Below are 17,320 nucleotides of genomic sequence, written 5' to 3' on the forward strand. Positions count from 1 at the left end.
ATTATTATTATTAATTACTACCTAATTAATAATAATAATAATAATAATAATAATAATAATAATAATAATAATAATAATAATAATAAAATAATAATAATAAAATAATAATAATAAAATAATAATAATAATAATAATAATAATAATAATAATAATAATAATAATAATAATAATAATAATAATAATAATAATAATAATAATAATAACAATAATAATAATAATAATAATAATAATTATAATAATTATAATAATAATAATAGTAATAATAGTAGTAGTAGTAATAATAATAATAATAATAATAATAATAATAATAATAATAATAATAATATTAATAATGATACTGACATTACTAACAAAATCAGTAACATCAATAATTATAATAATGTAATTATAACAGTAATTATGACAATGATGATAGTGACAAAGATGAGGATGATGTACAAAATAATGATGTTAAAAAAAAATAATAATAATAATAAAAAAATAATAATAATAAAAAACAAATATTTGTAAAAAAAGCACCACATATTATATCACTGGTCTTATGCTGGTCTCTGACATTTGTTCTAATGATTGTAGTGTAACCCATAAGGAAAAAATAACAATTAACATATAACAACTGAAAATGGGACAGATAGAGATGAAATAAAAGAGAAAAAAGAAAAAATCCACCTATCCTTGTTTAACAAAGAGGTTCCATTAAAATCAAAACAATAAATTCTTCTAATAAAAGTACTGTCAACCCATCTGTAACAGAAAGCAATAACTGGTGTCAACTTCAATATCTTACATATTCAGCACCTGTACATTCATGACAGCAAAATATTGGCAAACAGTCATTTTGCATCTTAGGGATTATGTGCAAAATGAATCACACAACAAAAGGATATGAAAAAAAATATATAATAATGACAAACACAAACTTACACTTCAAATCAATGTCAAGTCTTGAAAGACATAGATTACATGTTTCTATACCTTGATGCTTGCATTGCCATATTTCCTAATTTATAACTGCATAATCTTAAATGTCCTTAAAATTAAACATCTTCTAAGGTACAAATAACTTTTCCAAATTCCCAGACTAAATGAGAAACTATATACCACCAAACGGCAAGTAAGATTACATGGAAATATGACGACCACTAGGATAGGTAAATTTATGCATGTCTTGAGGTACAACTTTTAAGTCACATAATCTGAAAGATGTCCTGTCTAATTTCCCAATTTTTTTTTTATGCACATTCATAATATAACTTTAAAAATACAAAGACAAGTTTCTTTACATCTTGGCTGTCTCCTTTACAAATATGCTATCCTATCATGAACAATAGGTGCTGGGCTTCATCACAACTCTGGGCTGAAGATCCACAATCTCCATCACAAACAAAGAGTTCCCTTGAAATATGAAAGTTAGTGCAGAACACTAAATTATCTTTTGGCATATTACTCACAAATAACAACTGGCCAGTTAACTCAATAAAAGCAAATTGAGAAAATTCATTTCAAACAATCATAAACAAAAAACAGATATATGAAAAAAATATAATATATAAAATTACAATTATATATAATATTTATACATGGAAGCAATTGGACGATGGTGATTTAATTGAATATTTCAACTTTAATGACCACAGCAGCACTGATCCCTTTCCCTGTGTTTAATCTACATCTGGAATGGTGCAACAGTCACCTAGCCAGCATTACAACAGTAACATAATTATTCTTTGCATACCTTTAAATTTTTCCATTTTACAAACAACTGATAAAATTGTTAGAAATCTAGCAATACTTCTAGACTATACAAAGGCCCATGGGATAAATTTCTGAGATCAGAGGGGTTTGTCAGAGATGATATAATCATCATTATGAAATTAATATAAAGAAAAAATATGGCATGAAGCTTTTCTTTGAAAACTATGTATAAAACACCTGTTTTACCTGTACTGAAATATAATTCATATAGTTCTTGAACAGCTACACTAAGCTTGTAATTACTGCTGAGGTATTTAAGGACATAAAAAACAATAAACTGTTATGAATTGCCACAAAAAAGTAGGAACTGCTTCTATCAACAAACAACTCACTTTCTTACAATTTATCCCACATAAAGAAGAAAAAAAAAAAAAAAAAAAAATCTATGAAAAAGAAGACATTCTAGGAAGACAAACATAACAATTTATGAAGGAAGAATATAGAATGAGAAGGAAACTCATAAAAAATATAAATTAAATAAATAAAAAAGTAAACAAAAATCAGATATCTTAATGGCAGCTAACGAATTTGTTTCATTCTTTAAGTACTAAAGAGGAAAACAATAAGATCAACACTAAAGCCTGTTGATGAGTGTACCTAGCTCTTGAGTCTACAACTCAAATAAATGAGTCAACAATGCACAGAATCAACAAGAGAGGCACATATTGCTTGCAGACCAAATACAAAGCAGATGATGGCAGAAGTTGCACTAATACATCTGCCATTAATGCCACAGCACATGCCTTCACATTTGCTCCTACTGAGTGAAGAAGGATGCAAAGGTAAAAAAAGAATGGAGGTGGAAAAAAATGTGGTCTCACTTGCTTCAGGACATGATCCCATGAATATTCATTCCTCATGATTCAATGCAGAAACAAAGGAAGCTGCCAACAACTACCGCCCATGGCATCCTCTACCTTTTTACAATATAATACATGTGCATGAATTATGAGATCCCAAAGATGAATTACAGTTGAGAGATAAATAAACACTTCCTTTTAGTGGCCCTACAGTCTTCCAATGACAAGATATAGACATCTTTCCTATTAATACCTCTTGTAGTACATATAACAAAGAAAACGATCCTCTCTGAGGGGGCCCTACTTCTCAATGGTACAACAGAAAATCGTGATCCACATCCCTCCACTCTGGACTATGTATAGACAGGTTAGATGAGTAACTCACACCATCTCTTCCTTCATGGGTCATCTTCATCTGGCACCAGCAAGAGGTGTGATAAAGCTCACATGAAAATAGGGAAAATATCACAGCTAAGAAATCAGACAGAAAAGTTTCTTACATTATGAAGGTATATTTGTAACCCATATGTGCAGCTTCAGAGCTCTGGCAAATTCCATATCCAAATTCTTATAACTACTTGTAATAAAGTAATATTGGTGAACTGGGAGCATTGTTCTTAATTGTACAGTATTCTAATGCAGTAACTCTACAAACTTGATTAATAAAATATAAAAAATAACAAAAACATCTAACCTGCATCATAGAGCAATATTATCACTGTACAAACACTTTACATTCATCCTTATTGTCACCAGTCATAAGGTTGATAAGATGATGCTTTCTTGCTACCTTAACAACAACCTCTGAGAATTTGGACATTAAATACTTGAAACACCAAGTCTCTGAAAGTTTGTTAAACAACCACATTATGGAAATAGTTAAATTATCCCATCATACAGGGTACAGGATCATGCTCACTAACTACAATGAGATTCAACTGTACACTATTCACATTGTTCATTCACCTTCTGTAAAAGACGGGCTACAGGAAGATGGTGTCCCTCCCCTTCTTTACAGGTTATATATGAATGCGAGTCTGTATCTCAGTAATGTAAAGAGATAATGCACCTCTTTATGATATACTGAAGCTCATGACAGCTGGTCCCATCATGTTTGTGTTTCACAGAAGTTTATAACATTAGATTATGCCACAATCTTCTATTTCAGATTCAACTGCCCAATTGTAGCTACAATAAAGCCTCCCAACACCAAAGTCTCAACAAATTCAGTATACATATTGCTGCTTCACTTGTACTTAGAGGTGTACACCAGGTAATATTTCCTTTGAGCTTGTCCCTTACACAGTAGAATTAAACATGAATCAAGAGGATAATATCAAAAATACTAAGAAATAATATTTGAAAACTTCAGGGCAACTTCTGACAAAGTCCTACATAAAATCCCTAATAATTTCTCCTAATGTTTGTTGTAACTGCTTCGATCAGATTCCATCAAAATTGTACAAAAATGTGGAATTCATTACAATGAGAGATTATACAACTTTTAATGCTTGAGGAGCTGAAACAATTGACAAAAATCAACCCTACTGAATTCCATTCCAAAACTTGAAATTCACTTCTCTTCCCTCCTAAACCACCTTGGTTCTACGTCTGGTTCATGCCACGTCACATCAGCTCTGTGTGCCCTTAGAACTACTCAGCCATTGTTCTGTGTTGCACAGAAAGAAAGATACACAAACACAACACTCACATACACGCAAGTAATATGTCTTACAATACAAAATACAAGACAGTTGTAAAAATTCCAAGCAATCAGATAATGTACTAGAACTTTGTAATAACAAACTATATCACTTCTTAGGCAGAGCTATTTGAAAATTACAAAACTTGTTTTAAAACTTTTTTACCTTTTCATTTATGCTGATTAAAGGTCTCCATTAGATGTCTTCTCAGGTAAAAACATTGAAGCATCATCAGTTCAAATATGAGCAACATCTAAATGATATCTGTGACATCACCAGTGAGTTGATCCTCAGAAGTACCTCTGAGTTCAACAGTTTCCACATAGACAAATATACCTTATTTACTGTCATACTGAAAGTCCGAAGTCACTGATCCTGCCACAAGTTCACAGAGGCAACAATTGAGCAACGATGCACGGGCAGCATGGGTGGCAGGCAGGATCTACAGTGGAGGATTCATCAAAACCACTGATCACAACTATAGCTTCTTGAATATTGATGGAAAAAAATCACAGACTTGTTGATAATATCAAGCACTAGAGATACCAATAATATATTTCTTTTATTATGATGTTTGACACCGGTAAAACAAAATGAAAATTAACAATGACTTAACAATCTAGCAATAATTTATCATTACGTGGTCACGGGGAGCGTGGCGGAGGCTTGGCTTGACGTTGGCACTGCTGCAGGTAGGGATCCTCTTGCACCTGCAATGATGTGTTTCAACAATAAGACAACTCAACGTCCCTTCTCATAAAATCTAAATGTATTCCAAAAGGAAACAGGCGAGGTAGAACTGTAACAAGCAAAAAGGATCTTAAGGATTTGAAATTGAGTAAGAGTAAAAATCAAGTTATATGAGTATGCTAGGGCTGGGAGAGAAAAGAAAAGAAAAGAAAAGAAAAGAAAAAACTAAACTAGATGGTGTCCAAACACACTCTGGCAAAATTTAATGGCTGTCTGGCAATAGCCTAAATGTGGAGCCACAACCATGAATGCACCCGGGTCTTATCAAACTTTATCCAAACTTTTACCCAAATTGGTAAAAAAAACATTTTTTTTATGTTGGCTGTTCTAATTGGAAAACATGTGTAAAAGCAGGTCAACATAATTATAAAAGTTATCAAGAGCTCAACATTTCCTTAGAAAAAATGATATGTGACTTGTGCTATACTGGACCAGCTAATAATAGCTGAATGACAAAACTGTTTCCTCCTCAAGAATCAAGTCCTAGATTTAACACTGATTTGTAACTGTTGATACAAACAAACACACACGATGATGTCTAATATTCTGGAAGCCTGAGCATTTGCTATAATTATAATCCTAAATACAAAATCACACAAAAGTGCAAAGAAGTTTATGTTCACATTGTTAGTTTTATGGAAGATCATGTTATATATATATATTCTGTTAATGACTGAAAACAATTTTCAGGTAGCATATTTACCTTAACATACTTCCAAGATTTAAGCTTGGATTACATCATGCTTGTTTACATAGGTGTTTATAAAATTGGTTAGGTTAAACTCTTCTGATATTAACTTCTAATGGATTTAAGTAAGTTTGATGAGCAAAGGACCATGTTGTGTTAAAATACAAGTGTGAAATTAAGTGTGAATATGAATAACAAGTGAGTAATATCATTAACTGCTCTACTAATCTGTGATATGGTTAGAAACACAAAAAGCTGATTAAGAACCACAGGTCAAGAACATTGGATATGTTCATACAACATTTAGGGTAACACTCCTGAATACAAATTAACACATACATGCCATGCCCACTGTCAGTTAACTTTATTGTTTTTACACATAGATGGCTACACTTTTACTAAGTCATCAATGAGCCATTTCGAGTACTGCCTGTCTCGCCTGTTTACCCTTTTCCTTGATTTTTTAAAATATTTTACATTATCTTATATTGCTATTACTAATGTCAGTAACATTATAGTAAGTATAATGTCTATAATAAAAATATCACCATGAATATTCATATCCAGGTCGTAGGGCGGGTGATGTGTACATGCTGTCAGGGGAAAATCTGGCTGTAGGCTGGGTGACACGAACCTGCCATTGTGAGCGTTGCGGCTGAAGGCCAGGGTGATGGAAAAGACTCGCAAAGGAGTGCACAAACTTCTTGAGAGGTACATTTTACTCATTTTTTGCATTATTCCCATCAATGTAAAAGTGTGGAATGAAATGTCTGTGAGCGGTGACTGGAAGAGTGCCGGCTCCATGAGGATGCCTTTTCCATGCTAAGTATTGTATTCTGTGAGTGGTGATGCAAGCTGTTTTACAGAAAATTGAATATTACTTAAAAAAAGAAAAAAAGAAAAAGAAAAGAAAAGAATAGAAAAGAAAAAAATCCTAGTATTACATAGCATTATTTTTCATGGACTGAGTTGTAGACTACCTTGAGAAATAATTGAAGTCAGTGCCAAGAAAGAAAGAAAAATTACCATCTGGATAATGCAAATCAAATGACAAATATGGACATTGGAAAATAGCCAAAATGGTAAAAACACTTATGCGTAAAAAGAATAATTAACTCTGGAAATAGGAGGTATAGAGTATTGCCACCGCACTCATGTGTTTGTGCACGCCTGGTCTAAAAACAGTTTCCCGGCTGAGAAGCTGCTCACGTACCCCTAATGCCTGTATTTCAGGTGATGTGATTGCCGTGACGCAACCAGATCCAATGGGTAAATATGCAGTGCGTGCATTTATCATTTTTTCTTGATATCTCTACTTACTGTTATGATTATTGTGAGAAAGTTGGGGATGCACTGGTGCTCCATGTGATACAGCAGCAGCAGCTGGGTTGGGACTACTTGGTACACCTGGGGTATTTGGAGTGTTCTGATGAACTTTTTGTCGTACTTCACGAATCTTTAAGATAAGGCAGCTCTTGGTGGGGAAAATATCAGAATTACGAGCTTGGAATGCTGATACTGCCTGGTCTGTAAGGAGTAATTTCAATCATATTAATGCTATGCCAGTAAAGAACTTATATTACTATATCATATATTCCTAATGAAAACACCAAGTCTCCACATATACCATTACAAACCACTGTACTTACTGGATGGAAACCAGCCATATTCTGAAAACAGTTGCATGACAAGAGCGCGACGCTGGTCAAGAATATGTCTTAGGGAAGAGTGACTTTTATCTGCATCACGTGGAGTTTTGGGGGTTCTAGGTGAACGTCCACCCGCCGGAGAGTCTATATCAGCTGTTTCAGGTCTGGGCTCTGTAAAGAAAGTAATAGGAGTAGAATTAGAGATCAAAACTATCATTATTCAAAAGGGAGATAAATACATAAAAAAACTAAGTTTCAGGTTTATTCACGTCATTTCTCCCAGTAAACACTCACTATATCAAAATAATCACTTGTGAGAAGGGAGATGGGAAGCTTTAAAGCCATACCTTTGAAAGTTTCAGGGTTGAAATCAGGAGGGAAGAACTTGGATCCCTGTAGTGTGGATGAGGGAGTGAGTGATGGAGTTAGGTGGGGGGTGACGCTCATGGGGGTTTCGGCCTCGGATTCCTCACCTCCAGCTGTGGGTAGAGAACTCAAGTCTTTAGAGCCATGTCAAAAAATGTAAATAGAGAACAATCTTTTTAAAACTTAGAACTAAATTACTGCATATTTCCCTGTAAATGATGCAAAAGTCTATCAACTTGCAATATCTTTTCTTGCTTAATGCCTCAAATTAATTTACTACAAAATTGGAATACTGCTAGCTGACAAACTGGTGAATTGAGGTACTTCACCCAGTCAATTATTGTTTTACCAACCAATAAAATAATGCAATGTTTTATACCACCAGCATGCAAACTTCAAAAATACTAGTCAATCAGTAATAAACTCGACCAATGCATTGATATAAGCTGAAAATATATTTCATATCTGAACTTTTATATCAATTTTAGATTATAATGAGTCTGTATACAAGTAAGGTGAAACTAGATGTTTTTTTATATCTTATATTAAATAGCCTATGTCATCCAAACAAGACTAACATTTAATATGTTTCACTGACTAAGCATATTATTTGTATAAATTTTATGTAGTAACAGAAATTGTTGAATAGTAATCTAAAATACTGCTATGTATTTTCACACATTCCTATGCACTCATTCATTATCCAAATTTCTGAACTCACTGATGCTGGGAACATGCACTGTTCACTATGGCTTTACTTTATTGTTTTTTATATATATAGGTGGCTCCACAAGTGCCTAATCACCAAGGAGTCTACTACTAGGCCTACCTGACCTCACCTGTTTTCCCTGTTCCTCGATTTTTTTGGAAAAAAGTTTTTATTTCTATTACTATCATCACACAATATAGTTAATATTATCAATACCATCGTAATCAGTATCTTATCATTATTAACAAAACAAAATATTAAGAGAAAACATTTTTTTCTCTAAATAATCAATTAATGGTGTAAATAGGTCAGGTAAATCTAGCAACTAGCTCCTTAGTGACCTGAGAACATGTGAAGCAATGTGTAATGATAAATTAATAAACAATCAAATTGATAATAAAATATGCAGTGAACAGTGCTTGTACACAATCTCCTTGCATCAAAAGATTAATTTCCCAAGAGTCTGATACTGTCCTATCATTAATCCCTTCCATTTGGATGATGTGACCATCATGTTATGAAAAAATCTGGCTCAAGGGGTGGGTAATGTGAATATCCCATCACGGGAAAATCTGGCTGCAGGCCGGGGGACACAAATTCGAGCATTTCAAGACTGAAAGACTCGCCACAAGCGCACAACCTCTTGGGAGGTTGATAACTCATTTGGCAATTTTTTGTTATTCCCATCGATAACTGAGTGTGGAATGTAATGTCCATATCCATGACTGGAGAGCAATGGCTCCATGGAGGACACCACATTTCCATGCTCAGCATCATATTCCAGGTTATCATATATAAAATTGCATATCACAAAAAAATTGAAAAAACATAACAAAATGTTAAATATTTAAATTTTTCTTGCAATGAGTTGTAGACTACCTGGAGAGATGATATGGAGTAAAGAAAACAGTTTATTGCCATCCAGATACTGCAAATCAAAGGACAAATATGGACATTGAAAAATGGCAAAAAACCTTAAAAATCTGCATAAAATGAGGAAATAATATTGCAAATAGGAGGCATACAGTCTTGTCACTGCACAAGCATCTTCATGTGTGCCCGGCCTACAAGCCACACACCCGGCAGAGTGGCTGTTCATGTAAGCTTAATGCCCGACATTCCATTTATAAAATATAACATTAGAAATACAAATAGGGAAGGAAGGGAAGGGGGAAAAAACATACTGGGCAGTGCTTGCATACAAGCATTATGCATGTCAACTAATAAACTTCATGAATCTGATACTGTTCAATCACAAAAATGTTCCACTTATAACCGAGAATTTAAGAAATATAATAATTAGGAACAGGAATAGGAATAAGAATGTGAAGTGAAGTGAGGTGAAGTGAGGAGAGGAGAGGAGGAGAGGAGAGGAGAGGCGAGGAGAGGAAGGGAGGGAGCAAAAGGGATGGTAAGGGAAAGTAATGGGGGGGGGGGGAGGTGAGGGGAGGGAAGGAATAAGAAGAGAGAAAGGTAGAGACAGGAAAGGATAAGAAAGGAAAAAAAAAGGAACCTAACTGGGGAAAGAAAGAAAAGAAAAATTCAGGCAAGGGAAGCCACTGAAAGAAGAGGTAAAGAATTAGTAAAGATTGGAAAGGAAGAAGGGAAGGATGGTAAAGAGATGGGAAGTAAGAGGAGGGATGGGAAGAAAAAAGGATGGGAGAAAAGGAGAAAGGGAAGAAGGAAAAAAGGGAAGGAGAGGGAGAAAGGGAAGAAGAAAGGGGAAGGGAGGGTGAAAGGGAAGATGGAAAGGGGAAGGGAGGGTGAAAGGGAAGATGGAAAAAAAAGGGAGGAAGGAAGGGGAAGGGAGTAAAAAGGGAAAGACAGGAATGGGTGGAAAAACGAAGGATGGGAAGGGAAGGGAAGGGGAGGGGAGCTGAGGAAGAGGAAGGAAAGGGGAGGGGAACTGAGGAAAAGGAAGGAAAGGGTAGAGAAAGAAGAAAAGTACAGCTGGGAGAAAAAAAAAGAAAAAGGGAAGAGACAAGACCAGAAGGGAACGGCATGAGGGAAAAGAGAGAGAAAGGTAAGCTACACAGTGTGAATGAAAAGAAAGAAAGATATGAAAAAAATAGCAAAAGTAAACAGAAAGGAAGAGAAGATAATAATAACACTAAGACCCAAGTAGCTTAATCCCAAAATGTTTACATACACTTTTTCATTAAAATATATGCAAACAGTGATAAAAAGCAGCACCATAGGCTATAACACATCCAAATTCTTGAAGATAATCATTCCTCAGAATAATATATCTTTGAATGAGCTCATGAGAAAATCTGAACCAAAATCAAGAGTACTCACTGGAAAGCTTTCTCTTCTTTCTATATGAACTGATAAAAGTGCGAGGGGATGATGGAACAGAAGGGACGGTGTTAGTGTTAACATTTGGAGACTGGACCTCGTCAGGGTTAAACTCCGGGAGTGCCACAAACTTCTGTTCAAAGTTTACTTGTTCTAAGACCCTGGGGAGGAGAATATATGCAGAGTCATTAATGATGAGAGATGTATATGTGGTACTGTAAGTGACATTAACACCTATCTTAACTCATTCATGACAGGATTTCCCCATACCATACTGAGCTATGCACTTGGTTTCATGTGCAGTCAGCCATGTGTGAAAAATTTGGGAAATATAGCTGTGGCATAAATTATTCTTTCGAAAATAAGGCTAAAAAAGAGACTTTAAGCCTACCACAAACTTAAAACAAGCTCAACCATGTGTAGCATTTGCACTTGCTAACCAGCATTTGCAACTGGTTTGCCTGAATGTGATTAGACATTTTCCAGATGAGTGGGTTAATTAAATTACAATCAACATTAGAATGTTCTAACAAATATAATTATAAATAAATAATGCAATTGAACCTTTAACAACTTTACATTTTTTCTTCCATTACAGTAATAAGTAATGCAACTCATTCTTGAACGCCTTTACCTTTCCTCCTCATAATGAACTCATTATAATCCTTCCATTATAATGTCACTTCTACTGAAAAAAATCCCACCAAAATGAAAAACTTGAACACTTAAACAGTCAATAAAGAACTTAACCTTTTTTTTCACAGCATCCCCTTCTTATTTCTAATACTCGAAGTTCATTTCTAAGAAAGATGAATTTTATCAGTTCTCATTGCCAGAGATATTCTTACCCATCAAGATAGTTGTTGCATTTGTTTTTCTTCAACTAAAGAAAACCTCAAATACCTACATGCAAAAATGTTTGCACATCATACATCTATAACCAAGCTTTACCAACTAGTGCTCACCTAAACTATCAATGCTCCTGTTTAAATCATCTATCAACCCTCTGCTGCTGGGCACATGTAATGTTCACTGTAGTTGTTTTGTGAATTTTGTTTACACATAGATTGCCTTAACAAGTGCTAAGCCACCAAGGAGTCACCTTATTTTCTCCCTTCCTTGACTTTCTCAGATTTTTCTTTTAATTAATATCAATACTACTATCATTATTATAGAATTTATAATTATCACATCATCAACAATACAAATAGTAAAAAAGATTATTTCCAAAAATCAATGAAAAGGGTTAACAGGAGAGATATGAAAGTAGAATTAGTAATTGAGTCCTAGGTGACTATGCACTTGTGGAGTCATCTCTATGTAAACAATTAAACTAAATTCACAGTGGACATGATGTGTATGTACATGCTACCACAAGTGGCACTGGGTTAACTGTAGTTCACATTATTCTACCAAACCCATATTTTGAAGTGGAAAGAACCTGTATCTTACTTGTCCATGCCATCCTCTATATTTTTCTTGAAGAAACTTTTCTTCCCACTGGGAGATGGGGGAACCGATGCCATGTGCTGAACTCCAGCTAAATCACTTTCACTACTGTTGCCTCCTCCTGGAGACACCTTTGTCTCTCCGCTGGGTGGCTGTGGGGGTGCCATCTTTATATCTGGAGACAGTTGAGATGAGGTATCTGCTATTGCAGAATTTTGTCCTAAACAACAATAAAGAGAGGAAAAGGGTAACAAAATCTGAAGAAAATACTGAATTATACCATATATTTACAGAAAATTCAAAGCATCTTCTCATGTGAAAACTATCCAACTGGTGTAGGAGTGGGTATGTGCATTTGTGTGTGCAGGAGTATGTACCTGTGTGTTTGTGCCTATGCAAATGTTTCTCTGCATGAACTAGAAAAACAAAATATGTGTTTCTTGTTGTTCACAAACCTGTTGAGGACTGTCTCTTTTGCCTTGGAGCTTTGCCTAGCTGGGCAGGGGTTGGTGCAAGAATAAATTTTGGTTTATCATCTAAATTCTCTTCCTCAGTTCCAGCTCCTGCTATGCCAGACCCTGTGGTTGCAAGAGGTATGTTTGCTACCTGGGCTTTTATCTTCTGCTGTTGCTGTGGTTGCTGCTGTTGTGGAGGTGGTTGTTGCTGCTGCTGCTGCTGCTGCTGTTGTATTTGCTGTTGTTGCTGTTGTGAGTGTTGTAATTGTTGTGGAGGTGATGACTGCTGCACAGGAAAAGATATGGCAGCTATGGACCCTGCAGCTGGAGAGTTTGTCACAACTGCTGCAGCTCCTCCTGACCCTCGACCTGTAAGGTACAAAAGTTAACTGTTAGCATTCCATACAGAATAGTTGGTTATCTTTAAACAAAATAAATAATATATTTCTAGCAGAAAGGTAGTATGAACAACCTGCCTTCCTTTATAATTTTTCATTCTGTATCATTTACCAGACAAAAGTTCTAACCCTTTCACTCTTCCCAAGTTTCCTTACTACTATATAAGTAAAATTCACTACAAAGTCTTCACTATAGATTTCAACTTTTGGATACTTGCTATTTTTTTTCTCATTCTACTGTGTGTCAAGTTGAGGACATTACTGTAATAGTAAGAAAATACAAAAACATTAAGATACTTAACACACAGCACAATCTTGTATATTCTCTTTGAAAATGTCATTCTGGTTACTTGATAACATAAATGTTTCAGCACAAGAAAATTCGAAGTAAATCACTGATCTGAAAGCATTACAAGATATCACAGATGGATATATATACTATTGGGAGTACTACACATTTTATCAATCATAATTTGAAGAAAAATGATATTTGCCAATAAACAAACTTTACCTATGACAATCAATTGTTTGTTCCAAAATTTATTCCTATGGCTTTTGCATATGCATAATAATAGAGTCATCCTTTGTTTAGGATAGATAATACTGGTTAAAAAGTATAAATAAGTAAAAGAATCATTCCTAATTTTCTGCCGAGCAAATCTGATTTTCATTTCATTAATGCACTGCTTAAATAAAATTGTTAAAACAGAATATTTTCATTTTTCATTATTTTCAACATCTTTCACTCCAACATTACTCCTATTGCCCCTAAGAATTCATGTGAACATCTAAAGACTTCAGTAAATATGAAATTTACATAATTAGGATAATAACTTTGACTATAAATGCTATAAACAGTGGGTATATCTTGAAAGTCCCTTTGAATTAAAGAGAGCATAGTTAAACTAGTACACACACAGTTAAATATATATAAGGTATCAATCTTAATAATGATAACCATGTAACTAACTGAACTTTGAAGCAATTTACTTATCTCATGAAAATAAAATAACACAACACAAATTCTATTCCACTACTAGACATACCTGCAGGGAGTGTCTGATAAGATGCTTGTGTAAGGGAAACTGCTTGACTAACTCCAAGCTGAGGTCCAACAGTTCCAATTCCTTGTCGTGACCCTGAGATCAACACCATTCCCTGAGCTTGTGAAGCAACTGTAGTTTTCGGTACTCCAGCCATTGTTATGGTTTTGATGACACCCCCTGGATCTGTGGTCGTCACTCCTGTGGACGGAACCATCCTCATTCCTGCTGCGGAAGAGACTGGGGTAACAGTCAACTGTTTAGCAGGGTCTGCTGACACAATTAAGTTACTTCCCAGTATCAGCTTGCCATCTTGAGTGAAAGACGGAACAAGGTATTGCACATGTGTTGGTTGACCGGACCCCGTTGAGACTGCTTTGGTTACACTTGGTTGGCTACCAACTGGGGTTGCTGGGGTTGTTTTCACTACCACATTGGTGACGTGCATAGGAGAGTTTCCACCAGGGGCCACTAAAGTACCACCTTTAACACCAGTATTCAGTAAGGCATAATGGCCTGGTGACATTAAAATGGCAGTTTTAGGAATGGTTCCTCCAGATGTAGTGGTTGAACAAGCAGTAGTGGTGATGATCCCAGAGTGATATACCTGCTGTCCACTGCTTGGGATAACCTGTGTTCCAGCTGGGAGTGTAACACCTGTGCCAGCAACACCTCCTAAGTTAGTCTTATTGCTGTCACTCTTGCTTGTGCGCAGACTAATTGGTGTGTCAACTAACACAGGTTTCCTCTCCTGGGTGGTGACAGTGAGGTTATGAATAGACTTGATTTGATTGGTCTTCATAACAGTCCGTTGCCCAGCTGGTGAAGACACATTGCTAATGATCTTGATATTGGCACCAAGGTTGGCTGAGGACCCTGAGCCTTTTTCATTCTCTTGCTGTAGAATATTGTTCTCTCCAACACTCCTCACCTTTGGGGAAGGTGGCATTGACCTGCTGAATTAAGAGAATTTAGTTCACAGCTGACATTGGCGATTATGTAGATAACCTTGTGCTATCCACATTAGGTTTTGCAGGACATTAATAGAAAGTATTTTTGAAATTATAACCTCTTAATATTGAAAAGTAAATAACTAAATAGATATGTAGTAAACATTATCTAAAATCAATACAGAAAATACCACTGTAACACTAGGTAAATTTTTAAAAAATCTTTTAAAAATTCAACATCAGCTTCTAAGGTTGATTTTAAGATAGCAATCACATTACAAAAGGAAAATTTTCTCATGCAATCACCCATAAGAATGTCTGAAAATGGCACCCATTATAGAGCAAAAATATTAAAATTAGCTGTTTTTCTGCCCTTTTTTAACAATGTGATCCCCAAAACCTGTTAATGGTATCTTACAGAACTTGCACTAAGGTCAACAAATTAGTTCCTTATTCAAAGTCAAGCCATCGTAAAAAAAAAAAAAAAAAGGAAAAATTTAACTGACAACAAAACTAAGAGAGATAGCATAATAGCAGTATATTCAAAGAAGTAAAATGTAACATAAAAAGGATTCCTCTTTACATGCTTAAATAGCACATACACACCTGAAGGCACTGCCTGTTGACTGCAATGAAGATGTAGAAGGCATGTGGAATGTTGGGGTAGAAGGCAAGTGAATAGGCGATGGTTTACCAGCAGCATTAAGCTGATCAGCCCCTAACTGAGCTGAACCTGTTGGGCCATAAAGTGTAACTACTTCCTCTGTAGAAAGAGATGGTCTGCAAAGGAGAAGGAAGACAATGAATTAAAGATGTGCTTTGTATTAAGTATATTCTATGTATGTGTATGAAAAACACACACTCATTCACTCACTCACTCTCTCTCTCTATCAATTTTCAAAATATATAACACACACACACACTGTAATATCTAAATATATAAACGTTTTTCTGTCTTACCTTCCTTTAATTGGCTTGGGCTTGTACTTTACATCTCCACTACCTGGAGGAGAATAAGGTCTTCGTAACCGCTCACTAACTTCTGTGTCACTCTGAGTTTCAGAATCTGAATCACCTACACGCTCTTTACACGCTAAATCTATCTCACTATTCACATCTGAGGGTAAAGAAGAGGCAATTCAATCCTGAGAAGAGCAAACAACAAAAATATGCCCCCCCAAAAATTTAAAGCAGTACACACATACATAAGCATGACCTTATACTTATACTATATAATTCATATTCCCATACAGACAGAATGCTGACAGGATAACCAACCTGTTTTAACACTTGTTTTATCTCCATTCCCCTCAGCTGCTCCTTCCTCACATATAACCATCTTGGAGTCATCATCTGACACCTCTGAGCCAATGGTATCTCTTCTTGGCCCACTGGCATTTGTACCATGTCCAGGCACTGAAATCTGCTTTGCCACATGAAAATCAAAAAAGAACATCTATTACCACAAGTATCAAATTAAAACACGGTATTAGGGGTGCACAAGTGTTATGATGATTTGTAGGAGTATAAATGTGGTGAAGATTATTAAAAGTGTGGGGGGGGGGAACAAAAACAAAATAAAAAAAAAGTGAGCACTTCAGTTCCAAATTTATATCAAAGGGAAAATATCTTAATCTTGTATTTCTTATTGAAAGTCTGAGCAAAGGCAGGCAAAAAACAACTAAAAATGAGGACAAGGATACGCTAAAAGAACAATGGAGGAGGAGGAGGAGGAGGAGAAAGACGGAGGAGAAAAAAACGTATAAAGCAGGAAAAAAGGGGCAAACAAAATGACATATTATCAGAGATGAATAAGCTAGAATATACAAGGGAGTAAATGTGCAAATATTACAAAATGGGGTAAAAGGCAAGAGATAACAAGATAATCAGCAGAAGAGGAACAAGAAGAGGAGAGAGCAAACTGGAGAAAAAAGAACTAAAGTATAACAAAAATAAGGGAAACAAAATCAAGGTAATGGCATACCACATTGTTAGTCATAGTGGTTGGTTGTGATATGGTCAGCTGGTTTCCTGATATGGAGCTTGGGATTTTCCTTGCTGTGGAGGTGGGTGGGTCCTGGGGACCAGGGGTGAGAGGTGTAGAGTTGACACTTGGAGTCAAGGGTGGGCCACTGCTGTTAGGGCCCCCTGGAGTAAGAGGCATTCCTTCCGGTATTGGTCCTCCTGGGGTATATGGGGGACCATCCCCCTTGTTCGAACTGGTGGATGACTTGCGTCGATCTTTGCTGCACCACTTCCAGTCGGGATGGGCTCGGTAGTGATGCTCTTTAATCTGGAAAATAGAAT

General features: G+C 35.6%; 1 protein-coding gene across 1 annotated transcript in view; it reads right to left on the reverse strand.

Annotated features, from left to right (window-relative positions):
* Nucleotides 1-1,891: 1,891 nt before the first annotated feature.
* The window catches only part of LOC125033242 (protein capicua homolog), a 111,593-nt gene continuing 96,164 nt past the window's right edge, over nucleotides 1,892-17,320 (reverse strand). The window contains exons 12-23 of the mRNA XM_047624625.1: nucleotides 16,998-17,306; nucleotides 16,292-16,439; nucleotides 15,974-16,130; nucleotides 15,620-15,793; nucleotides 14,067-15,016; nucleotides 12,623-12,991; nucleotides 12,171-12,387; nucleotides 10,719-10,879; nucleotides 7,693-7,824; nucleotides 7,346-7,516; nucleotides 7,017-7,223; nucleotides 1,892-4,968 (exon numbers count right to left, since the gene is read on the reverse strand). Coding sequence (XP_047480581.1) covers nucleotides 4,895-4,968; nucleotides 7,017-7,223; nucleotides 7,346-7,516; nucleotides 7,693-7,824; nucleotides 10,719-10,879; nucleotides 12,171-12,387; nucleotides 12,623-12,991; nucleotides 14,067-15,016; nucleotides 15,620-15,793; nucleotides 15,974-16,130; nucleotides 16,292-16,439; nucleotides 16,998-17,306 — 3,069 coding nt within the window. The 3' untranslated portion in view covers nucleotides 1,892-4,894. The remainder of the gene's footprint in view (nucleotides 4,969-7,016; nucleotides 7,224-7,345; nucleotides 7,517-7,692; nucleotides 7,825-10,718; nucleotides 10,880-12,170; nucleotides 12,388-12,622; nucleotides 12,992-14,066; nucleotides 15,017-15,619; nucleotides 15,794-15,973; nucleotides 16,131-16,291; nucleotides 16,440-16,997; nucleotides 17,307-17,320) is intronic.

This window comes from Penaeus chinensis, chromosome 16 (genome assembly GCF_019202785.1).
Source record: "Penaeus chinensis breed Huanghai No. 1 chromosome 16, ASM1920278v2, whole genome shotgun sequence".
NCBI lineage: Eukaryota > Metazoa > Arthropoda > Malacostraca > Decapoda > Penaeidae > Penaeus > Penaeus chinensis.